The sequence below is a fragment of the Leptopilina boulardi genome, unplaced genomic scaffold (assembly GCF_019393585.1).
Source record: "Leptopilina boulardi isolate dan_hultmark-lab unplaced genomic scaffold, ZJU_Lbou_2.1 LbouV2_372, whole genome shotgun sequence".
NCBI classification, from domain to species: domain Eukaryota; kingdom Metazoa; phylum Arthropoda; class Insecta; order Hymenoptera; family Figitidae; genus Leptopilina; species Leptopilina boulardi.
The window spans coordinates 532,159-558,858 of NW_026137943.1; the positions used below are offsets into that span (position 1 = coordinate 532,159).

The 26,700-nt window shown below is 26.1% G+C and overlaps 2 protein-coding genes across 5 annotated transcripts in view; one reads left to right on the forward strand and one right to left on the reverse strand.

Annotated features, from left to right (window-relative positions):
* Positions 1-26,700, forward strand: part of LOC127287796 (zinc finger CCHC domain-containing protein 10-like) — a 158,190-nt gene that overhangs the window by 116,029 nt on the left and 15,461 nt on the right. The window lies entirely within an intron of this gene.
* Positions 1-26,700, reverse strand: part of LOC127287785 (protein PFC0760c-like) — an 84,530-nt gene that overhangs the window by 56,239 nt on the left and 1,591 nt on the right. The window contains exon 1 of one of the 2 annotated variants that reach the window (XM_051314910.1): positions 24,133-25,789. In XM_051314910.1, the coding sequence (XP_051170867.1) occupies positions 24,133-25,701 (1,569 nt within the window). In that variant the 5' untranslated portion in view covers positions 25,702-25,789. Of the gene's footprint in view, positions 1-24,132; positions 25,790-26,700 lie in introns of those variants that run through there. The other variant, XM_051314909.1, reaches the window with a different exon arrangement.

A 26,700-nucleotide genomic window follows, 5' to 3' on the forward strand; every position in this document is an offset into this window, starting at 1 on the left:
TTTTTAATACTTAATTTTCAAGGTTTAATATATACATTGATAAAATATCTCATTTTAATATATATAAATATTTATATAAATTTTATTACGGATACAATTTTGGTCTAATAAAAAATAAAATTAAAAATTAATATACACATGTAAAAATGTAAATTTATTATTTTAGAGAGGGTAATAATAATTTTCATATTAGTGTCTTGGAATTATTTCACATAATTTGGCTTCTGAATTTAAATAATTTTGAAATTTAGCCAAAGGACGTGGAGAATTTGATTAATTTTTTTGTTACCTTTCAAACAATAATGTTTTGAATCGGTGTCGTCTTAAATTTCAAATTCTGCATCTTGGCTATATAAAATGGAGACTTTCATCTCTCTGTGAACATTTCTTTTGGCGGATGGCCAATTTCTACTATATAGAAGGACTTTATTTTTGGTACCGACCTCGATAAAAATATATTCCTAGTGCTTGATGTACTCACGCATCAGTTAACACTACTCCAATTACCATATTACTTATTTTCTTTCAATGTAAACAAAAATTTCTATCGATTCAAATTTTTTTCCTTTCACGATTTTGATAAAATTTTTTGAATTGAATCTAAAACTTTTTTTTCGGAAGTGTTCCCTAATTTTAGATTTTATGGATTAATTGGTTTTTGATCTTGAAACTTGCCTCGTAGAAAATTGAACTTAATTTTAATGGAAATATAAAATTGTTTCTACTGAAAAGAAAATGGTAAAATTATTACCATTTCGAACTAGTAATTAAAAATCGCAATTTTCAAAAATAATTATTTCAAGTATTGATTTGAGATATATACATAACTCATCTTCAAAAACACATGTTAAACCTTTAATTATTCTCACATAAAAATATTTGTGAAAAGAATTACCCCATTTCAACTCCAAACTTTTCGTTGTCATCATTCGATCGTGACTTGAATAGACGTGGGATGGTCTCATGTACCTCCCTTTTATTACCCGTTGGAAGTTTAACCTTTGAAATCCACACATATAGATGTTGAAGGTTTATACATCGACCTTTGAAAGTTTTGCCGGTGGTCCATAAATATATATTTTCAAACCCATTTTCCAAAGAAACATTTATAATGTAAATATTGTATAAAAGACATATCATTATCTCTTTATGATGAGTACTAAATTCTTGAAATGAATCGAGAAATAAATAATTCATAAGATCAATCATAAAAAAAAAAATTATTGTCACTTGTCACTGCATTTCTCTTTTATAACAAAAGCAACAAAAATCTCAATTTTTCGAATTGGGTATAATGTATAACAAAATTGTACACGCGATGTAATCTTATAACTTTCGTTTAATTTCACTTGCTCGTAACGAATTGTGTAAGTTTTTTTCCCTACCTGTCAATATTTATAAATTGAAATTCATCTATAATTGATAAATATTGTGTAATTTACACATGATTTTAGATGAATTGATTTATAGAAAAAAGAAAAAGGAGTATTTTTGATGATTCACTTGTTGTGCTCGTGACTATCTCCTTTGTGAGTCATTTGAGTAATGTAAATGTTACCATTTACCGGACATTTACCTTTTTTATTCATGAACATATTTTACTTCGAAAACAGTAAAAATTCAGAAATTTGAAGCTACTAGAAAAAACAAAAAGTCGAAAGTTGGTTTTAGCTTCGACTTTGAGGGTAAAATTTGTAAAAAAATTATTGAAGTTGCTTGCGGATTTAAGAATGGATTCTAAAAGAAAAGAAGAGTTGAGTTTTTTTTAAGGCTGAACAAAATTGAAGATAATTGCAAAAATCACTTTTCGGACAAGATTATTTTATCTGTGGTTTCATACCATGGTCTATTGAACCATGGGTGGTCCATTTGAGATTGCGAGGTCGCTGATCCGAACATAAGAATGCACAGGTCAAAACAGAGACGATGCTATTATTATCAAGAGATCGGAGTCACACTATATAGACGACTCGTCTTATTCTTTCAAGAATTTGTACATCTTCTGATGTTTTCAATCATAATTGATTACCAATTCGATTGAATAAGGATTCATAATTTGATTACAAAAAAAAAATGGAATTTCTCCTAACTCCAGAAGATATTCAAATCTGTAAACCGGATGTTTTCTTTCACAATATAACAATAAAATTTCAAAGATGATTTATCTTTAATAAAAATTTTCCAAGATGCATCTGTACTTTTTGACACTATTTTTTCTATTTTGCATATATGAAATATATGTTAATGACTTTCGCGAGTCAAGAAAATAATGAGTGAAACACAAATTATGCACGAAGAAAACTAAAAGTTCCTGGTGTTGACCATTAATGAGGAAAAAAAAAAAAAAAAAAAGATGCAACAACTTTGGTATGACATCATCTTTTATTCACGCCTTCAACATATGTCACGTATCTATTCAACGACACTCCCTAGAAAGTTTTTTTTTTCCTAGACAATTAAATAAACGACCATATTTCATTTATGAATTACGATAAATGGAAAATATACTAAAAATATTGTAGTAATTCGATTTGAAAAAAAAGAAAATTTGATAAAGAGATATAAGAAAGTGATTGGAAAAATATTCCCGCGGAAATATTGAATGAAAATACAGGATGTGAATAGTATCTCTAAATCTGATTGGAGGGAATAATTTATTATATTGACAATATAATTTCGAAATCTTAATAAAAGCTGCGATAATCAATTATTCTTGATTATCCTTATAGGATAGTCATTTCTAATAATGCCATTTTAGCACATTTGTTTCTTTCTTTGTACGTGTTGCTCTTATCAATTATTAATGCAATTGCAATAATTATTTATTTAAAGGTCAAGCTCACACTAAAAATACTTCTGAGAACACTTTTCCTTTTGCTATTTATAATATTTTTTTTGTAGATTCAATAATTCTAGAAACAGTTCCAAGATCAATATAGAACCAATCCAGTGATTTTAGAATCAATTCCATAACAAATAGATAAATTTTAAAATCATTTTTAGTTTTAGTTTCGTTTTTAGAAATCAGTTTTGAATCAGTACGAAAATTTAATTATACCGCGTGTCGTTGTGTAAATATAGAAGTTAGAAATAAAAAGTAAAAGTGAACTGACCTCATCTAAAATGTCAACAGCATTAATATTCATTAGACACTGATGCTAACACATGATTAGGAACCGTTAATTGAGTACACGCCCATCGCATTTTACGAGACAGTTTATATTTATATTATAAAAACAATCAGTAGCGGTGTTGTATAATATATATATATATTTATATATATAATGAAAAGGTGAATTGACAACTTGTTTTGTACGTTTTGGTACAGAAGTAAAACACATTTGCTTTCTCATTTCTATATATAAAAAGAATGCACATAACTTTTAAGCATTAAGTTGACCTTTATGTGAAGATACATTTGGAAAGAGAAAAGAATGCCCGTTATTTATTTTCTTGCTTTCCTTTGTCTTACTTTGACGTATGATGAACGTTTAATGTTCAATCGGTGTAAGTTCATTTGTGTCAAGAAGTGAAGAACAAATATCAAAAGCCTAAATTCTTTTAGGGAAAAAAAAATTCTCCCATTATTGTCAAAGAAATTTTTACTTTAAGAAAAAGTAGCATTTCAAAAAAAAAACAAATCCGTATTTGTTCCACTAATTTTTTTTCAATACAAAAAAATTTCAATAACATTTTTTGGATTTTTTCAAAAACATTTTAAATTCATTCATTGAAATGTAATTACTTTTACACAAACACAGCAGGAGATATAATATACTCGGAAACCCTGTTGTGATCACGCTTAGAATTTTAATCATCTTAACGCCTAAATACTGCATAACGAATGTCTGCCACGAAACAATTATACTAAACAGTTTTCTTAAAACAATTCGAGAATAAAATCCAGAATTAATCAAATGTATATTGTTTGCTTGTTTGTATTTTAAGTTTGAAATAGTGTATAAATAAAATTTTAAAAGCACGTTTCAAAGGATCGTTCAGAATAATTAAATATGTAAATGGAGTTTCTATTGTAATTGTCATTCTCATCTTACAACCCTGAAAAAAAAGAATTAGACGATACGATAAAATTTAACAAATTGTTTTTCCGAATTCGTGATATTTTTTAGATATTAGGAATTTAGAAAAGCATTCTAATTCCATTTCTCGGTTTACAGATGCTACCTGCTCTTTCTAAATTCGTGACATTTTTCAGATATTACAAATTTGGAAAAGCATCCTTTTCTCTAACAGTGTTAATTCTTTTTAGGAAGTCTAGATAAAAATTCCTTTCAAAAAAAATTCTAATTTATCCTATAATTCTTGATTTTATAATTATGATTTATTTATATCGAGTGTATAGTATAACAAAGAAAATATATATTCACTCGGTGAGAGAAAATTAATACGTTTGTGTGACATTATTATAAGCATTGAAAATCTGCTACAATGGGATGTAAATAACTGAGTAGCCCTTATTAAAATTTATATTTGGATGGTATAGGAAATGTCGCATTGTAAGCACATCAAAAATGGGCGTAAAACATTCATAACAATTTTTATTCCGTGTGCGAAAAACCCACATAGATAAATATATATAAACGAAAGACAAAGCTATATGAGAATAAGATGCATTATAGCATACCGTTTCTTCATCGACAATGCAAACGAAGAAAACCGTTATACAATATATAAGAACTACTTCACCTAAAGGGTTTTTCCATTCCACAAACTATAGAAACTTCAAACGTAATCTCTAAAGAATGCGGGGCACTATATATATTTCACACACTTGATTTGTTTTTTCTTTTTGGTGGTGAAAAAAAATACAAAAATTCAAAAGACTGATTAAAAAGAAGCAAGGTGTAAATTTTTGATTTCGATTCTGTTACTAAAAATAGTTTCTATAAAGGTAAATTCTTAATTTCAACTGTTGGAAAAATGATTTCTGATGGTAGTGTTCTTAGTTCTCATAGTCCTTAATTTGGACACTAAAAATAATTTTAAATTCCCAATTGTACTCTAAAAATAGTTTCAAATTCCCAATTTGTATACTAAAAATAAATTCTAATTCTCCATTTGATACATATGAAAGTGAAATGAAACTTGTGTAACCATTGTTTCCATTGAGTTAATAGTTTGCCAAATGAATAGAAGAGTAAACTGGTTGTAAGGTTTATGAATTTGTACAAATCATGCTCGCAACCAAGAAATCTTATTTATCGTCCCACATTCACTTTCTCTTCAATTTTCAATCATGTCACATTAAAGCCATCAATAAAATAGATTTTGAATTTAATCTCATTATTCAATCAAAATTCTGTATCAAAATGAACCAAAAAAAGCTAGGATTGATTCAAGAAAACCAACTAATTTAAAAGAAAACTTAAAATTTTCTTTGATCAAGAATTTTCCACCAATTCCAAAAAGTTTTCGAACAATTTTTTATTAATTTTAAAAATGTTTGAAAAATTTTAAATCGTGCACAAGGTGCGTGTATAGAATCTACAAAGAAAAGTACATAGGTAAAGGGTATTGTCTGGGGTATTAACGATGATGCATTACTTCAAAGAGAATATCGATGATAACGAAGCCATCAGTCGTTACAAAGTTGTTTTATGTCCGCATTGCGATATTATCTACTATAATTTATTGGGTGCCAGGACATCAGAACGTTTTACGCCTCTGGAACAGATTTATGTTAAAGACTATATATTACACGCGGTTTCAAATTGCAAACAATATTTACAAGAATTCTATTTGTATACGTTCTTTACAATGTAGAATTGAAACTAAATTTATTACAATCAGAATTCCAAAATTTTCTTTTACAACAACTCTGTTAATTTAAGGATATATCATAAAATGGAACAAAATTCTCGAATTTTTCTATTAATTTGATATCTTAATCATTTGAAAATGAAAAATTTCTTAATGTAATTTGAGTGATTAAGAGACAGAGAAAAAAAGAAAATTACTTTATTTCAGATATTTGCTGCTGTGTCTTCATTAAGATGACATGTTCAGATGGCGCGTAAAAGTGTATTTACGGTTTAATTGTTGTTTGTAAATGCGTACGCACGAGATGACTTGGGCGTTTCTTTTTTTTTTTTCTCTTTCCAAGGTCTTTGTCGCACGTTTAAAGAAAGGTTCACGAGAAGAAGAAGAAGAAGCAACTACACAATTATAACCACTTTGGCTTTGACCACACGAAGGACATACATTCCTCTCGTAATGACGATAATTAACCGCGTACACATACAATGTTCTTTCGTTCTATTTTACTTTCTGTTTTTTTAAATTTAAAAAACCTCAATCTTTTGTATTTTGTTCCTAATAATCTCTGCATTATCATTAATCGGTAAAGCAGATTTTACTGTTTTACCGATTAATGATAATGCAGATTGGATAATGATAATCGGTAAATCAGATTTGACTGTTTTACCAATTAATGATAAAGCAGATTGGATAATGATAATCGGTAAAGCAGATTTGACTGTTTTACCAATTAATGATAAAGCAGATTGGATAATGATAATCGGTAAAGCAGATTTGACTGTTTTACCAATTAATGATAAAGCAGATTGGATAATGATAATCGGTAAAGCAGATTTGACTGTTTTACCAATAAATGATAAAGCAGATTGGATAATGATAATCGGTAAAGCAGATTTTACTGTTTTACCGATTAATGATAAAGCAGATTAGATAATGATAATCGGTAAAGCAGATTTGACTGTTTTACCGAATAATGATAAAGCAGATTGGATAATGATAATCGGTAAAACAGATTTGACTGTTTTACCAATTAATGATAAAGCAGATTGGATAATGATAATCGGTAAAGAAGATTTGACTGTTTTACCGATTAATGATAATGCAGATTACAGTGAAATAATTCAAATTTGAGAGTATTAGAAACTAAATCAAAATTTTTCTAAAATATAAAAATTCCGTTAATTTGGTATTTAAGAAGAGAATTTTGATTTTAAATTCATTTTTAAAAATATTCTTAAGGGAACGGCAATAAAAAAGACATTAGCCGATCAATTTGTGAATGTGTGGAGAGAACACAGGTGTTCTATAATGCAATTATATGCATCCTGGTATATAACTGAAATAAACGTATATAAGGAGAAATATAAACGTGTGTAGCAAGATTATTCTATCTTGTGTCAGAGAAGTGATAGACGATCGAGCGTGTACGGCATAATAGAGAAGTACTTGGTGCACGCAAGGAATGAAGACTTCTATAGATATTTTTCCCTACACGATATAATCAAAAATCCCCCATGGCAGAATTTGTCAAAAAAAAAAAACATTTTGATCCACTTTATAAATTTCTATTAAATCAGATATTTTTTTTAGATTCTCATCATAAATGAGAAAGTATTTTATAATTTAAACCTTGGTAAAAAGAAATAATAAAAATATTCTGCGGGAAAAATATATATTTTTTTAAAAAATTTTTTTTAAGACATTGACTTATTTCGTAATATGAGATATAATTAACCTATACAGTTTGTTAATAGTACAATGTAGCTATTAATATATAAGTCTTTATGTACTCAAAGAATAAAAGTTGCATTATTTTGTTTAGTATAAGGAAGTAACTATATCTATATAAAGGGGGGTCAAAAGGAAGACCACATCAACGCAAAGACAAACATTTGTTCAGTGACTGCTGTGAATAATAAATTAAACCTGATTTAAACGAAGGCCATGACCAGATCTAAAAACATATAGACTATAATTAACACGCGAGACTGAAGGAAATGTAATAAACTGCTCGGAAAGTAAAGTTAATAGAGGCCAACAAGAAATGGAAAAACAGGTCATAATAATTGCATTTCTCTCTCTCTCTCTCTCTCTCTCTCTCTCTCTCTCTCTCTCTCTCTCTCTCTCCACAATTTCTAAAAATCATTTAAAACAATTTTAAAAAAAATTTTGAATTATATACACGTAAAAACATATTTACCTGAAACAGCAAAAGGTTTCATTAGAATAGCGAAATATTTAACTGAAACAAGTAAAACTTTTGCTATTATAGTGAAACGTTTCGTTGTTCTATAGGTAAATATTTTTTTTCGTGTATAATTATTTCATAGAAAAATATCTTTTTTTTATATAATAATTAATTGAATTTTGATTGTAAAATTATATTAAAAAAAAAAATGTAATTTTGTGCTCTAAGTGTAATTAAAAAAAATGCATATATTAAAATTGACCTAAATTTCATTTGGACTTCCTGGATCGCATATGAACCATTCCATTTATTCGTATTATATAGATACAGCTGCTGTCATACAAGAACCCATTATATTTCGTTTAAAACCTGTGTGTTTGTGCATTGTAATATATATATGTTTATATGTACTAATGGAGATATTACAGAAATGATAATTTATTTGTAAATTTTATATATCTCCATAAATTTTTAACAGGCATTTAAATTAAGACCAATTTTGTTAAAGAGAAGAAAAAAAATGTATTTACTTCCCTTTGATATGGCATATATAAAATAATTATGCATGCAATGAATTTTAAGATTTAATTAAAATATGCTTAAATTTCATTGCATCTCATTTTCATAATATCATATCAAATTTTACTTAAATACGTACGTCGAGAGGATGATCTTTTTTTTTCTTTTTTTGAAGGGGCGCATAATTATTCACGAAATTTTAATTCTTTTTTTTTAATTTAGGTAACGATAATATTCGCGTGATAAGGTATTTTATTTTTTCGGTAATAATGATAATAATAATATTATTAATATTGAAAATTATAATAAAAATAATAATAATAATAATAATTCTCCAAAGTGACGCACGCAAATTGCAATTAAGCATTTCAGAGAAATTTTCGCTTTAGTTTCACAAATAACTTTTTATATGTGCTATTGTTCGTGTATTGAAAATGAATATTAAATTATTACATCAAATTCATAAGTATTAGCAATATAACTTGATTCATGGAATGCTTACTGGCAAAAATTAAAAAAAAATACAAATAGTAATTTACTATATATATATTTTAGTTAAAGGTGCTCGATTTATTTGAAAAAAATTTTGTTTTATTTCCTGGCAATAATTAATTTTTGAAAAATTCGATATTAATATTCAATTTTATTTATATATTTTTAAAAAAAAAATTTATTTCTTTATAATTTTTTTTTTTTATAATTTTTATTTTTAATTTATATTAAATATTTTTATTCGCGAATCCAGTATCTATATACTGGAAATAGAATATTTGATATTGACATTGAATTTCCTTCAAAAACAAAATGATTCACCGATTATTCCCGCTTTATTTTAAATCTTCAAAATAGCTTCTTATTCATAATATATATATATTCCTGGGAAGTTCCCATATTATTTATATGAGTGGATGGTACAAGAATTAGCGTTTAATCGAAAGTAGAATAAAAATACAAAAAAAAAAGAAATTTAAGAAATCATACTCTAAAATTTTAATTCACAAATAATTTTAATTTGAATTAAGTAAAATTTAAATAAAAATTGAATTAAAATTAAATAAAAAAAAAAGGAAAAAGAAATAAATTTTTTTTCCTCGAAAATTTGATTAAAATTTTTTTATATTTCTATAAAGGTATATATTGTTTAGAAAAGCGGGACACGTAAATTGTAAGATTTATCACACTATATATATGTATTTCTAAAATAAATGTGCGTTTGCCACTCAGTAGAGTAATTACGCGCGATGCGAGTTAGACGAATAAATCATACTTTATTATGATGAAGAGCGTCGTTGAACTTATTTTCGCCAATGTACGCGTTATAATTGGACAATTCGTAAAAAAAAATATATATATATTTCTGGGAAATTTTATTTTTCTTCTGTTTGTCTATGTAAACTAAAAAAAACTATTTTCTCTTCAATTCCAATAGATGTCGAATAAATTTTAAAAGGTAACATTTCAATCGATCTATTAGACGCACTTGTCATTAAACTCGATAGACAATTAAACTTTTTGATCCTCGTTTATAACAAACGATAGAACATAATGAGGACGCTAGACAGTCGTAAATTCTACGCTACAGACAATCAACTTACTGAGAATAGTAAAACGTATACATAAAACCAATATTTAAATCCTACTATAATGTAAAAGAGTTGAAAATTAAACATTTTTGCAAAGGTTTTGAATTTTTTTTTCGATGGATATAAAAAAAAAATATTTTTAGAAATTTTTGAAAAAAAATTTTCCAAAAATTGAATTTCTCAAATAGAATAGTGAAAAAAAAAGAAATCTCAAAATGAATTTATAGCAAAATTCAAAATTTTAGAAGTTTAAAAAATACAAATTCGGAAGCTCGAAGAAAAATTGCAAACTTAAAAATTTATTAAACGATCGATGTCAATAATGCACTTGGGTTAAGATTGAATAGGATACAAATCAACTTGTTACTTTTTAACGACCACGTTGTCAGTTGGAATTTTCCTACTGTATAGGTTATGATTTATGGCCTATTTATGCGCGTCCGATTTAAATTGACGTATTATTAGACATTATCTTTTGACAAGATCATGATCAGTCGCTGATAGATTATTTCTCGTGCGGAGCGCTTGAATATCTGTGTATAAACCAAAACACACGATCTACCTTTATACTTATTTATATATTTATTTATTTATTTATTTTACTAAACAAATTTTCCTAAAATTCATTATATTCTGCTTTTTCAATCAATGATGAAGTTATCGACGATTTTCTTTTTAAATGATTTAAATTTCCCGCCACAATAATCTACTTTATCGACGGTACATAGATAAGAAACTCAAAATAAATTCAATCGATCATAGTTCGCGTGAATAGTAATTAGATAAATTTTTTCTGATTTTTTAATCGATAATGGAATTTTGTGACAGTTTTTTCTTTTTAAATGATTTAAATTTCCCGCCACAATGATCTACTTTACCGACGGTACATAGATAAGAAACTTAAAATAAATTCAATCGACCATAGTTCGCGTGAATAGTAATTAAATAAATTTTTTCTGATTTTTTAATCGATAATATAATTTTTGACCGTTATTTCTTTGAATGATTTAAATTTCCCGCCACAATGATCTTCTTTACCGACGGTACATAGATAAGAAACTCAAAATAAATTCAATCGACCATAGTTCGCGTGAATAGTAATTAAATAATAAATTTTTTCTGATTTTTTAATCGATAATGGAATTTTGTGACAGTTTTTTCTTTTTAAATGATTTAAATTTCCCGCCACAATGTTCTACTTTACCGACGGTACATAGATAAGAAACTAAAAATAAATTCAATCGACCATAGTTCGCGTGAATAGTAATTAAATAAATATTTTCTGATTTTTTAATCGATAATGAAATTTTTGACCGTTTTTTCTTTGAATTATTTAAATTTCCCGCCACAATGATCTTCTTTACCGAAGATAAGTAGATAAGAAACTCAAAATAAATTCGCTGTGTAAAAAATCGACTAACAGTTCGCGTGAATAGTATTTAAATAAATTTTTTCTGATTTTTTAATCATTAATGGAATTTTTGACAGTTTTTTCTTTAAATGATTTGAATTTCCCGCCACAATGTTCTACTTTACCGACGGTACATAGATAAGAAACTCAAAATAAATTCAATCGACTAACAGTTCGCGTGAATAGTAATTAAATAATAAATTTTTTTAAAAAATATATTTTACATATTTTTTGTGATCTTAATTTTTGAAAAAAAAAATTATCTAAAATGATATTTTTTAATAAAAATTAAATGAAAAATTTGCATCGTTAAGGTGATGTGTGCATAGGAATAAAGGAGAGGAACTCTCTCGAATAAGAAATTAACATATAGGAGAAGCCGCGTCTTGCCTTGTCTGGTATAATTAATCAAGATTTTGATAACCGTGACTCAATGTCTTGATTTGCGCGAATGTTTCGCTAAACGAACTTGTAATGAGACATTCGTTGAAAAGCGCGTGCAATCAAGAATAAAAAAAAACTATTCGTTAGGCTAATTTTACTTAATTGCATTTAATATCCTTTTTTTCTCTTTTTACTTTTTAATGTAAAATAAAACCTCATCTACCATTTTTTTCTTATCAAATATGGCAAATAAAATAACAATTTTCCGATATCCTTTTAAGTATATAAATAATTTGTCATTAACTAACATTTTCTATGTCTAATCCGACAATTATTAAATAATAAATTATCGGATTTGTTGCAAGATTGTAGATATGAAATTTATATTGCATAATATATTGCAATTTTTTTTTTTTTTTAATTTTTATAACTAAGAGACTAATCATTTATTTATAAAGTGTAATTTAGTTATATATTTAATTTTCAATCATCAGTGATCAAATTATAATATTAATGATTGTTGGTTTGAATCTCTTTAATATATATAAAAGATTATTGCCTTGATAAAAATGCATATTGCGTTAATATATAATTAACGATTTTTTTTTTCTAAATAAATACCCTCGTTAACTATATTTATTTCTAGTAGAAATAAAATTTACTGTAAGTGCGACCACTTTAGAAGAAAATATCAACATCGAAAAAAAGTATAATTACAAAATGAGAAATTGACGCATAGTTTAAAATATTTTAATTGTTTTAAATTTTTTGTTTGAAAATTATTTAAAAATTAAAAGAAAATATTTTCTAAATATTTTTAAAACTATTAAATAAATTAAAAATACTAATGTAAATATTTGGATAAATTAAAAATTATTGTTTAAAGAAATTAATTCATGTTACTTTTAAGAAGTATGTCAAAGCGTGTTTCATTTCATTAACTTTGTGCCGAGTTAGCGCGATCTCAAGTTTTTGCTTACACACCGCGACAAACAGTCAGACAATAGCTTCTATATAATAACCGTTTTTTTTTTGTCTCAAGAGGGGACATGAAATATATATTTAAAAAAAAAATAATACTCTAAATTTTAGAATAATTTTATATTATAAAAAAAATACTCTCTAAATTGAAGATTAATTTTACATTATAAAAAAAAATACTCTAAAATTAAGAATATAATTTTTTAGATGCGCATTTTATTCTTACAGTTAGAATAAAATTTTGCATTAAAATTTTATTATACATTAATCATATAAGCGGAAGTTTATATAATATATATACTTGTCGGTAACTTTTCTTGTTATCGAAATAATTATGTAAATCGTTCGATGGCCGATTATATTGATTGATATATTTTATTATTATATAGTTCAACGATTTGCACGATCGATGTACCGACGGCAACGAGATATAGGGTCTTTGACAGATTGTCATTATGCTAATGAAGAGGATCCTGCCCTTCGGTCCATATACATATAATAAAGAAAAATAATAATAAAACAAATAAAAATTTATATAAAAAAAATTAAATTAAAAAAATTGATAAAATAAAAATACAAAATAAAAATAATAAAGTTTCTCAATATTCCAAAACGCACAAATATTATTATTATTATTATTATCATTATTATTATTATATATCAGTTTTTTGACCCACAGAGCTGAAATTTGGTACATAATTTATTTTCAAAACAAATATTATATGTTAAGAAAAATATAGCGGAACCTGATTGAAATTGATTTTAATACTTTTCTATGATAAAACCCTTTTTTTTAATTTAGAAAAAAAATTAATTTAAAAATTTTATTTTACAGATGGTGAGAAAATCGAGAATTTAATTCATCTTAACGGGCAGAATTTTGTGTGACAAAAAAGAAAAAAAGAGAAACTTTTCTGTGTTCTATCCGAAAAAAGTGTTTTGTGTCACGTGCATCATTTCCTTATAAACATAATACAAAGAGGAAAACCCGGAAAAAGTAACTAACAGATTATCATATACAATAGAAATTCACCAAAGAAATTGTGGAATTTGATTTATATTCGAAGATCAGAACTGTGGGAGATAATTTTCATTTTTTTTTTTTTCAAGGTAAGAATTTCAATTTCTATAATCTCACGAAAATATGAAACATCACGGAATTGACATTTTTTCTACCTAAGAAGATATAGAGAAATATGCGGTAGGTTAGTTCGAAATTATTAGATTATTCTAAAAATAGATGCCAACGATATATATATATATATATATATATATATATATATACATATTCTCAATTTGAGAATATTTTTTTCTCGCAATGCAATTTTATATATAAATGAAATATTTAAAAAAAAGACAAAAATTTATTTTTGAAGAATTCTTGGATATAATTTAAAGGTCAAATAAATAACAAATACACGAAAAACCGGTTGATGCATTTAAAAACGAATAAGAAATAATTATTGAAAGGTCAATGCTGATTAAAATTTTTTCGAAAAATAAACTCTCAGCAATAATTTTAAAATTCTTTAACTTTTCAATTTATCATTTATATTATGAAATTAATTATATATATTAATTTAATTAATTAAAAGCCTTTATCTATATACTCTTTTATAGTTTATAAAATTGATTGTAATTGTAGTTAAATAATCTAATTGTTTACCCAGAGACAAATAAATATTTTATTTGTTTCAAATAAATATTTATTTGTTTCAAATAAATATTTATTTGTTTCAAATAAAAATTTTAATTATGCCAAATAAAAAACTTATTAAAATATACTTTATTTGACTCAAATATATTATATTTGTTTCAAATAAAAAAACATTTCTCTCTGGATGTTCTATAATAACAATTAAAATAATTTAATTTAAATCATAAGTTTGAAAACATAAAAAGCAAAAAAATTAAATTTACATTTTCTATACATAAATAATAAATTAAAGATTTTTTCAAAATATAATTTAGATTTATTTAAATATATTCTAATTTTCTATCTCTTTTTAAATATAACATCGATGAGTTTCTTTTATATATATATATATATATCTCTATAGCTATATAACAATTCGTTCCATATGTTATTATCTCTGCGTGCGCCGTTGATGAATTAGAAGAGCAAAAAATAAAGAAAAAAAAAGAAATATAATTGAAAAACAAAAAAAAGGCACTCGAGAAGAAGACCAATGTACGCGCAGTTTATTCATCAGTCGGCTTTTAAAAACAAACTTACAGAATGCCACTTTTGAACGATTTAAAAGGAATAATAAATATGCCATATAAAAATTAGGCAAGATAAATATTCGGTCAAGTAAAAAATAAAAAAGTTAACTAATAATTCAGCAAAATTATATAGAATAAATAAAAATTATATATACCCCTCTATAAACAAAGGAGATTAAATAAAAATTATTCAGTCTATAAAAATTCAGCTAAATATAAATATTAGTCCAAAATATAATTATCAGTTTAAAAATTAAATTATAAATTAATTTATAGAAATATCGAAAATGTTAAATAAAAATTTGGTATACAATAAAGATTAGGCTAAATAAGAATTCGGCTAAATGGAAATTAGGCTGTGTGAAAAATTCGGTAAAATAGAAATTAGACTAAATAAGAATTACTTTAAATAAAAATTAAACTAATGAATAGAAATATCCGAGAATGGCAAATAAAAATTAAGCTAAATAAGAATTCGGTAAAATAGAAATTAGGCTAAATAAGAATTCGGTAAAATAGAAATTAGGCTAAATAAGAATTAGTTTCAATAAAAACTAAACGAATGAATAAAAATATCCGAGAATGGCAAATAAAAATTTAGTAAAATAAAAATTAAGCTAAATAAGAATTCGGTAAAATAGAAATTAGGCTAAATAAGAATTAGTTTCAATAAAAACTAAACGAATGAATAGAAATATCCGAGAATGGCAAATAAAAATTTGGTAAAATAAAAATTAAGCTAAATAAGAATTCGGTAAAATAGAAATTAGGCTAAATAAGAATTTAAATAAAAATTTTAAAAATTTAAAAAAAATGTTCTGTATAAAGAACCAGTTTGACCAATAAGTGCGTTAAAAAAAAGAAGTTAATGATTTTGATTCGACAATAAATATATATATATAAACTCCATTAAAAATTGTTTGAAGTTTGATTAAGCTTCAGAATGAAAAAAAAGAACACAACAGATGATCTCCTTTCAACACGCACCTTAAATCTCATTCTTTCTTCGACGTCTTATAATAGCTTGATTCGCGGCTTTTGTATATACAGTTTGAGGTGGTAACGTGTTATTTAACCGGTTGTGTGGATCAACATTATCGATAGGACAACGAAATTGCTACTCATCACTTTTTTTTTCCTTTTTAATGTTGGTATATAATACCAAAGAAGAAAACCAATTCAGATATATGAAAAGTAAACATTATTACTACCGGGATCATCATACTTGGCGTATATAATAGCAAATAATCTATAAAGAAAATAGAATAATAAAAATCCTTTTTTTTTTTTAATTTTCTACTTTCTATTTATTTATATTATTTTAAAATTCGTTTATTTTCAAGAAGTTTATATTGAAGCCACGAGTGTATTTGAAAAAAAAGATGACAATTCTAGATTTCAGTAGCTATAAGATAGCTAAGTAAATTAATTAGCATCCAACGTACATACACGAGTCGCGCAGACACTATACAGTATAAATGATTCAAGTCAAAATAGTCTCGCAAGTCTTATTGTGAGTCATCGATCTTCACTTTAAAGCATGTTGCTCATTGCACGTGTTTCGAAGAACTTATTCTCTTTTCAATTATAATTTGTCATGAATAGCGCAAAAAAAAATTTAATATTTTTAATCCAACTATTTAAAAATTCAACTTTACTTTTGTTACCATATTAATTATTTAAAATTATTATATTATTATTATTAAATTATTAAATGGATTTCTTAAAACCGTCAAGTTTTATAACCTAACAACTCTATTTGCAGAGTCGACAAATAAAAAAAAAAAAACACGATTTAATTAACTTCACACATTGTTATCAAAAATTCTCATCTCAACTCATGGTCGCAGATGCAACTATCTTTGTGTATTATTTCTGTGAATTTACCTCCTGAATAACATATATAATATATAATCTGTCCTCTCATATCTCATTTCATTTTTGTAATGTTTGTATGATAATTTAAACTCCTCCTAATTCCTTCTGCAACATTAAATCGTTTCACGGAAATTTGCTTTCATTTTTGCGTAAAAAAAAATATATAAATATATATTTATATTGCCTCAGTAAGTCCAATTAACCGAGTAAAGGACATTTTAAGTGTGTCAAAAATTCTTAAACTCAACTAATTAATATTTAACATTCCTTTCATTTGTCGAACAATTTAGTTAATAAATTCATATATGCAAATTATTTCTACTAAAAAAGTGAAAATTTAAATCATTTTAATTATTATTCTAACGAAGAATAACTCAAGCCTATACTTTGTATTTAACAGAATTTCTATTAAACACAAAACTTTTATTTTGCCAAATTTTCAATTAACAGAATTTCTATTTAGCACAAAACTTTTATTTTATCGAATATTTATTACACAGAATTTTTATTTATTTTATTTTCAATATTTTATCTCAACAAATTTTTTTAAAGAAACAAATAAATAAATTCGTCAAAATAATAAAAATTATAAAATGAAGAATATTTTTTTGTCGAATTGTATATATAAGCAACGTTTGATAAAAAGAAAAATTGTTGAGACAAAATAAAAAAGAAGAGGTTAAAAGTGTCTGAATATTATTCGCAGTGGGGTCAATTTAAAAACTAAAAGGCGGCTCACAATCTCTGGTGAATCATTAGCCTCGGCTCGTCAGGTCAGTAGTTGCTCGATCTACTGCGGTCGCGTCATTGTCGGTCAAATTTTTTTTTTTTTCTTTTTTTATGTTTATTTTGCTTTTTGGTATAACTTTCGCTCTCTTTTTTTTTCTCTCTCTCTCTTCCTCTGTCGTAAAGTGCTTTTTTTTTAGTTTACGAAAGGAAACAAAAAATTAAACTGACATCTTACTTTGAATTTTTCTCTTCTTTTTTTTCGGCACAATTCTCAAAAAATGTTGGCAATTTGTTAAAAAAAAATTTATTAGTTAAATTTCGGTCAAATTAATATTCGGACAATTGAACAAGAATGCTAATAAATTAAAATTTTTCAAAAAAAAAAAAATAGAAATTCATATTGTATTAGTAACGCAATTTAAAATTCTCAAAAAGGGAATAAAGTCCTAATTGCATAATAGTGCATAATCGCATAATAGTTCACGCCGTGAGAGTCATAAATTTATTGGTAGCTGCGCAATAAAATCGTGCGCATGGTTTCCATTTTCACGGTTTTCATGAAATCGTGTATATATAATATACACCGGAAGCATTCGCATATCCTCGTGTGAAAAGCCTATAGCGAATTGCAACTCATGTGTATATATACACGAAGTTGGTTTCATTCGCTTGTAAAGACGAAGAACATAAATTATTCTGTCACACTCTCTTGGTCCAAACACAGAGTATATATATATATATATATATATATATATATATATATATAAAGGACGTTGCGCGAGAATTCGTTTTCGACGCTATTACACGCAAATGTATTCGCGGGGGTCAAATGTTCATTTCACCCTAAAAACAAGAATACAACAACAATTGCGAGACACACTACACTCGATTGCTATTATTTCCAAGAATCAAGTCCTTAAATAGTCCCAATTTCCAACCAAGTCTTTCAACATTATTATATATACCGCGACAAAATGAGAGAGAAAGAGAGAAAAAAAAAAAGAGGGTTATAAATTTCATGACATGATTCACTTTTATAGTGTGCACGCTTTTATAGTCCAAATGCCTTATTTATCACGATGCCATGTCGGAGAGACAATAATATACTCAAAAAGTCAAGTTCAAAAATAAAGAAAGAGAGAGAGAGAGAAAAAAATTTGCCCTTAAAAAATTTGTCGACTAAACTGAATTTGTTGAAATTTTTTATTTTAAAGGAAAATCATGTCAGGTATTTCAAAAATTTTACACTCGGACGGTTGACATGGTAACAGTTACCATAGCAACTGGTACCATAGCAACTGGTACCATAACAACTGGTACCATAACAACAGTTACCATTGCAACTGGTACCATAATAACTGGTATCATAATAACTGGTACTATAACAATTGGTACCATAACAATTGGTACCATAGCAACCGGTACCATAACAACTGGTACCAAAACAATTGGTACCATAACAACTGGTACCATAACAACAGTTACCATTGTAACTGGTACCATAATAACTGGTATTATAATAACTGTTACCATAACAACTGGTCCCATAACAATTGGTACCATATCAACTGGTACCATAGCAACTGGTACCATAATAACTGGTACCATAATAACTCGTATCATAATAACTGGTACCATAAGAACTGGTACCAAAACAACAGTTACCATAGCAACCGGTACCATATCAACTGGTACCAAAACAACAGTTACCATAGCAACCGGTACCATAACAACTAGTACCATAACAACCCGTAACATATCAACCGGTACCATAGCAACTGGTACCATAACAACTGGTATCATAATAACTGGTACCTTAGCAACCGGTACCATAACAACTGGTACCATAACAACCGGTACCAAAACAACATTTACCATAGCAACCGGTACCATAACAACTAGTACCATAACAACCGGTACCATATCAACCGGTACCGTAGCAACCGTTATCATAGCAACAGTTTCCATGGCAACCGTTACCATGATCATGATTTGACGATTCAATATATATATATACTTCTTTGTTTTCTGGCTTAGAGCCACTGGTATTTTTGATGATATATATATATCAAGAGAATGAGCAATGTTTGCTACATTGTGAGCTATACTGCTATATAAATATTTGTATTAGTCACTGTCACTTTGCATTGCCATAAACTGATAACGACTGAAAATATGTTAAGAATTCAGGGAATTATATAGAAGACAAATCGCCGTAAATATAAGCCACTTGTTATATGCTCTCTCTCTATTAAGTTCTCAGAATGAATTCAGTAAAAGCTAAAGAGCTCTTAAACTTCATATCTTGTTCAAGCCACGAGAGGAGGTGTGATTAGAATTATCAGTCTCGAATATAAATCATTAACAAATTTTTGCTCTTTTTCTTTATAAATTACTTCCTTCATTAAATATAATTTGATACCTTAAATTATCTGAAGTATTGTAAATTATCTTAAAGTATTTGAATTATCTAAAATAACGTAAATTATATCTGAAATATCGTGCAAGAAGTATCTTTTAAGTATTCAAAAATTATCTAAATTTAACTTAAATCATCTGAAGTATCGTGTAGTCAATGAAATATTTTGAAGTTCTGAAATACATATATACACCGAAATTATTCTCATATAAATACACGACCCAAAATGTCAATGAACTTAACGACCTTTGAACAATATATTTTCCCTGACATCCAATTTGCAAGTTGTAAATCCAAAACGTTTGAAAATCGATTTTCTGCTTTAGATCAATTTCAAGATGTTTTTTTTTTATTTCAACTTTTGTACGAGTGACAAATGGCTTGACGTCTTTTATGAGGACATTTTATATATCTAACAAGAAACGATAAAATTATCTATAGGAAAGTGTAATATTGTCATTTTTAGAAATGAAATATTATAAAACACTCGAAATAATAATAATAATAAAATTATACTAGGAGAAGGAAAACGAACTAGTTTCATGTCAAAATATAATTCGGAAGCTCAGGTACCCAATTAGAAGAAAGTTAGGATCTTAAATCATCGAGTGTTATTTTATCGGCCATTATCACCCGCTTATAGGACCGTTATCGTTCTCTCTCTCTCTTTCTTTTTTTTTTATTTTAACAAGTCGTTAATTCGTTAACGAGCCCGCAAAAAAAGAACGGTGGTTTGCAATGTTTCTCTAATGTTCGCGCGTGTGTGTGTGTTTTCAACCTAACTTGCGCATAATATTTAAAAAAAAAAAAAAGAGTTCAAAGATTGGCTTTCTCTATTCAGTTTATGTACATGCGCGTATATATAGTGGCAAAACGTATCTTATAACTTATGCCCTGCTAAAGCTCGCAATAAAGGCCGTCTGGCCTCTTGAGAAACCCGAGATGTATCTTCTCAAGCCTTAAACAACATTGCTCAATCGCATATACACTGAAAGACAATTTTTTTTTTTGCTACTTTTTAAATGCTATGTCTCAAGTTTTATATAAAAAAAAAATTCTTTGCTATACTTCATAGAACATGTTACACATAAACAAATAAAACTTCATTAACAAAAAAAAATTTGCTTAGATACTTTTTTTAAAAAAATAAAAATTATTCTTTTATATACACTGAAAAAAAATTTATTTGATTCAAATAATCGATTACTTGACTATTATCAAATAAATATTAACTTGAACCAAATAATTTTTATTTTGAGTCTAGTAAATGGTATTTATCTTAAATACAGAAATTATTTGGTTAAAGTTAATATTTATTTGATAATAGTCAAGTAACCGATTATTTGACTCAAATAAATTTTTTTCAGGGTAGATATTTAAGTAGTATTAATAATATATTTAATAATTATTTGTATATTTGATTATATTAATAATTATATTATTAATAACAATAATAATAATAATAATAATAATAAAAAGAATAGTAAATAATTAATAATAAATTTTTATTAATTAATTTCCAATTAATTTAATTGATTTACTAAATTTAATGAACTTAAGTATATTATAGCTAATATGGCAACGGTATATTTCAAAGATTGAATCGTCTTAATCGAAAGGTAAAATTTCGTTAAAGCTATACATATATATATATATATATGTATATAAGTCCACGTGTCTTATGTTTCAGTATATAAACTGTTTACATCTTCAAGACTCTTGCATTGTGTGCACGTAAAGAACGTCTCTTATCTAAACGAGATGAGACTTAATGAAATTAGACGCTCATTAAGTCAGCACAATCAATAGATTGTATGGGAATGCAATTCTTGGAGCTTTGCAAAAGCGGTACTTTCTTTATATATATATATACTATGACTTAGAAAAAAAAAATTCTACCAGGTGCTTATATATTAATTTTTTTTTTTTTTTACCAAAGTTTTAGTGAAAAATGACTAAAAATTAGTAGAAATTTTCACTAATTTAGAAAGTAGTTTAAAAATCACAATTAACTAATATAACACAGAAAATTAAAAGGCATTAAAATAAGCTGCAACGCTTCTTATTTTAATCCATTTTGGTATTAAAATAAGCAAAATTGGATTAAAATAAGAAGCGTTGAAGATTATTTTAATGCCTTTTAATTTTCTGTGAATTTAATAAAAAGAATTATCAAATTATGCATTAATGTCTTTAATACAATAAGTTATCTTAGAAAGCAAAAGTGAATTAATGGTACAGATGTTAAAGATAAACATGTATACACATAAAGTAAGCGCGCTAAACGACAGGAAGTGCTTAAATTAATGTTTAACACGTTAAGAAAGCATTTTTTTTTTTAATCACCCACAAAAAATTTAATAATATCAAATATATATCTTCACTTATATTTTTCTATCTCTTTTTAATATTACAAATATGTTATTTCCTTTATTCAAAGTACATATAATACCCTTACAAAGTGCGCGTTGAGTAAATGAATTTTACCATAAATTTCAAGTTCCCGTTAAGTAAATACTATAAAAATCACTTTTAAAGAACAATGAGGAAAAGCAATTATTAGTAAACTCTCAAAAATTGCATAATATAATCATAAATTATAGAAATATATATATAGAAATTAAACCGGAAGTGGGTAAATTTTTATTTCTGCATCGGGGTCATGAATAACAAAAAAAAAAGGGTATATATAAAAATCATATATGCATTCAGGTGATCAAATGATAAAACTATCTTGTAAGACAATGCAGTAATTAATCATTAAAATGTGTTAGTTCTATTTATAGCAGAGATAGGCCTTAAAACGGATATAATGAAGTTTTTTCAAAAAAATAATAACAATACTTTAATATAATTATTGCCTAAGAATCTTGTTCTAAATCGAGAGTTGAAATTCCATTATTATTATTATTTTATTAAAATTCATATTATGTAACTGTAATTTTTAACCACTTTCTAAATTTTGAATTAAATCACTGCAAAAATAGATGTCATTTTAAGACACTAGACACTTAGAAAACGTATTAAAATTTTCTTTACTTGTTTCATTATGGCTAGGAAAATATCTATGTTCCGCTATTGGTCGAAGATTACACTGTAATAAGAAAGTATTAAAACAGTACCGATTTTAGGTATCAAAATAGAACCAAATGACAATTTAGTACATAAAGTCGGTATTAAATTAATACCTTTCTTTTTACAGTGTAAGACACATAATAAAATGTCTTAAAAATGAGGGTAAAGGTGTCTTAAAATAAGACATTCTTTTTTTCAGTGAAATATATAACATATAATATTGAAATTATTTGAAAATATATTTAATTTGAACCTTGGCCTTTTGATTTTGCATATTTAAAATCATATATATTCCAAGTCAGTGATCTGTGTATTGAAAGAGAGTTCAGGGTGGTTCTCAACATTGTGAACAATATCGAGTTCTATATAAACGTAAGGAAGAATACTAAAGAAGAAATGCATATCCTAGAAAAGAGGGGAGTGAATCGCAATCTCCTTCTTCAAGGTTGATTCAACTCGATCTCGTTGGTAAGTCAAGCATCACTTTGATCGACTCACGCAAACCTTCGTGTGAGATCTATAGGTATACTTATATATACAAAATGCACAGATACCATTTTCTAACTTCAATTGCATTGAATGCATTATGCAAAATTATCCTCCGGCAAAATTAAAAAAAAAAACAAAAAATACGAAAATGTAAAATTTCAACTAAATAAAAATACATTTCTAAAAATTTGTAACTAAAATTTGTTTTTAATTTTTATTTGCTTTAAATTTTTGATAAAATTTTAAACGACCTCAATTGTCTCTTTTATAACGAAATCTAGAATCGAGAAATTCCAACGGATTTAAAAAGTCACCTCTATGCATAATTTTGCATTTCAATAGGAATGTTGTCTTCCAAGAGTTCTTATATATTTCGAAAAACAAAATTTGAGAGAAAGAAAAAGAATCAAGTCTCATTAATTTCTAAATAATTCGACAAAAAAATATATATATATATATGAATCACGCTCACCGCATTATTGCCATCAGTCTGCATACTGGGATCATCATCCTGTTCATTATCACCATAATCATAGTCCTCGGAACTTTTATTTAATGTCACATTAACAATTTTTGAATGATGTTTTCCTTTAATTTCATCATTTTTTAAACTATCGGTAATATTATTTTTTTTCTCAATATCCAATGATTTCACTGTTGTTGTATTCATAATGTTCATTGTCACAAAATCCAAATCATTTTTTGCCTCATATTTCAAATTACCATATGCATCACGTTTAAGATATTTTCCAATTTCAATATTTCTATAATCTCGTCGAATTTCATTTTTTTCTGTTGTTGTTGTTGTTGTTGTTGTCGTCGTTGGATCATCAAATGTCAATCGTCTAATTATGTCGTCATATTTTTTTAATGATGGTTTCACATCATTTTCATAAAAATCATTATTTAATTCCTCATCATTTTTTGTATTTATTTCTTTAGTTTCATCGTCATTTATATTGAAATAATTGCCACTAGTTTTGGAAATTTTACCATTCCCTTGAAAATATTTTCTATCATTTTGATATTTTTCATCGTCTTTAAAATATTTTCTATCATTTTTATAATATCTTCCTTCATTTTTGAAAAATTTTCCATCTTTAGAATATTCATCTTCTTTGTAATCAGCATCATTTTCTTTATCATCATTGTCATTATCATCCTCATCTTCTTCATCATCATCAAATAGATCATCCAAAATTTCATCATAATCATGCCGTGTACCGTTTAATTTATGATTCTTTTTTTTACCACTTCTAAAGACCTCATCGACGTCATCATCGAGATCATGAAACCTGTTTCGCGCTATACCTCTGTAACCGAATTTTCGTCTACGATCTCTCCTGTCGTCCTTGCGAATCAAGTTTTTGAACTTCCAATCCCATCTCGATGAAACACGCTCTTTGGAATCATCATTTTCATAATCATCCATTCGATGTTTACGGAAATTTTTTCTAATTGGATAAAAATCATCGCTATCATTTAAATTCTCATCATTATAACGATTTAATTTATCATAATCCTCATAATAATCTGATTCATCATCACCATCATCATTGTCATTATTATTATCATAGTCCCAAGGAATTTTACGATAAGTCCTATCTCTACTTGGTCGAATTCGATGATTTCTTTCTCTAATTCCATAATGTGATTTTCGTCGTCTATCATTGAATTTCATTAAATTACCACGATAATGATGATGATGTTGATGTTGATGATGATAATATGGTCTCAAATAACGTGAATCATATCTATCACGATGGTCCTTTAAATAATTTCTAGAATATAATTGTGAATCATAATCATTATCTGATTCATCATCACCATCGTAATCTTCATTATTGTTACTATCATCATCATTATTATCATCTCTCCATAATCTGGGATAATTGTGATGCCATGATTCATGTCTGTGTCTATGACGATGGACCACTTGATTATCATCCTGATGATGTCTACCATCCACCAATAAAACTCCCACGAGCACAAGGCAAACGCAGAAAAATTCACCTGTCAACACCATCCGATCTCTCGACATCTTCAGTTCAAGTCGTGACGACCTCTAATCCGCACACTTACATCATCCCGGTCCTTTTCTTTCCTTTTGTTCTATGATTCAATTTTTTTTTTTTGATAATAGTGATGCAATTATGATTTTAAAAAAATGTTACCAAAAATTAAGGAATTTCTTAAATTCAGAGAAAATTTTTTTTTTTTAAATGAAACTTTCCTGATATTCAATTATCCTCTCAAAATTAGAATATGTTATAAAAAATTAAGTTTCTGGTAAAATTCGCAAAATTTTATTCTTTTAAAATTATCATCTTTTTGAAAATTAAATTCTTAAAATTAGAATATAATTAAAAAAATTGATTCTTCTTTGATAGAAATTAAATAGTAATTAAATAATTACTAATTACTAATTTAATAATTTAAATAATTGAACAGTAATTAAGTATAAGTATTTATGTAATTAAATTCGCAAATTTTGTTCTAAATTTAAGATTTCTTATCATCTTTTTATAAAAATTTTAAATAATTTATAAAAATTTATAATTATTATATATTATAAATATTAATTATTTTATAATATTTATTATATCATTTTTTTAAAAATTTATAAAATTACAAAATTTTAATTCACTGATATCCAATTATCCTCTAAAAATTAGAAAATAATTTAAAAACTTAATCTTTCTCTTTGTAAGAAATTAAATAATAAATAATAGAAGTAAAAAGTAATTATATATAAATATTCAAGTAAATTTTATTTTTTTATTTCAAGCAAATTTTATTCTTTAAAACTTTTTCTTATCGTCTATTTTAAAAATGAAATTAATTCTATTCTTGCATTTGAAAAGATAATAATCTTAGTTAGAATATAATTTTCCTGAAATTTTTCAATTATTCTTAAAATAAAAAACTTTTCTTTATCAGGTTAGTTTAAAAAATTTCATCTTATTTTAATAATATTATATGATATACTAAAAATGAGAATAAACTGCAGACGATTTTATATTTTTAGAGCCAATTTTTA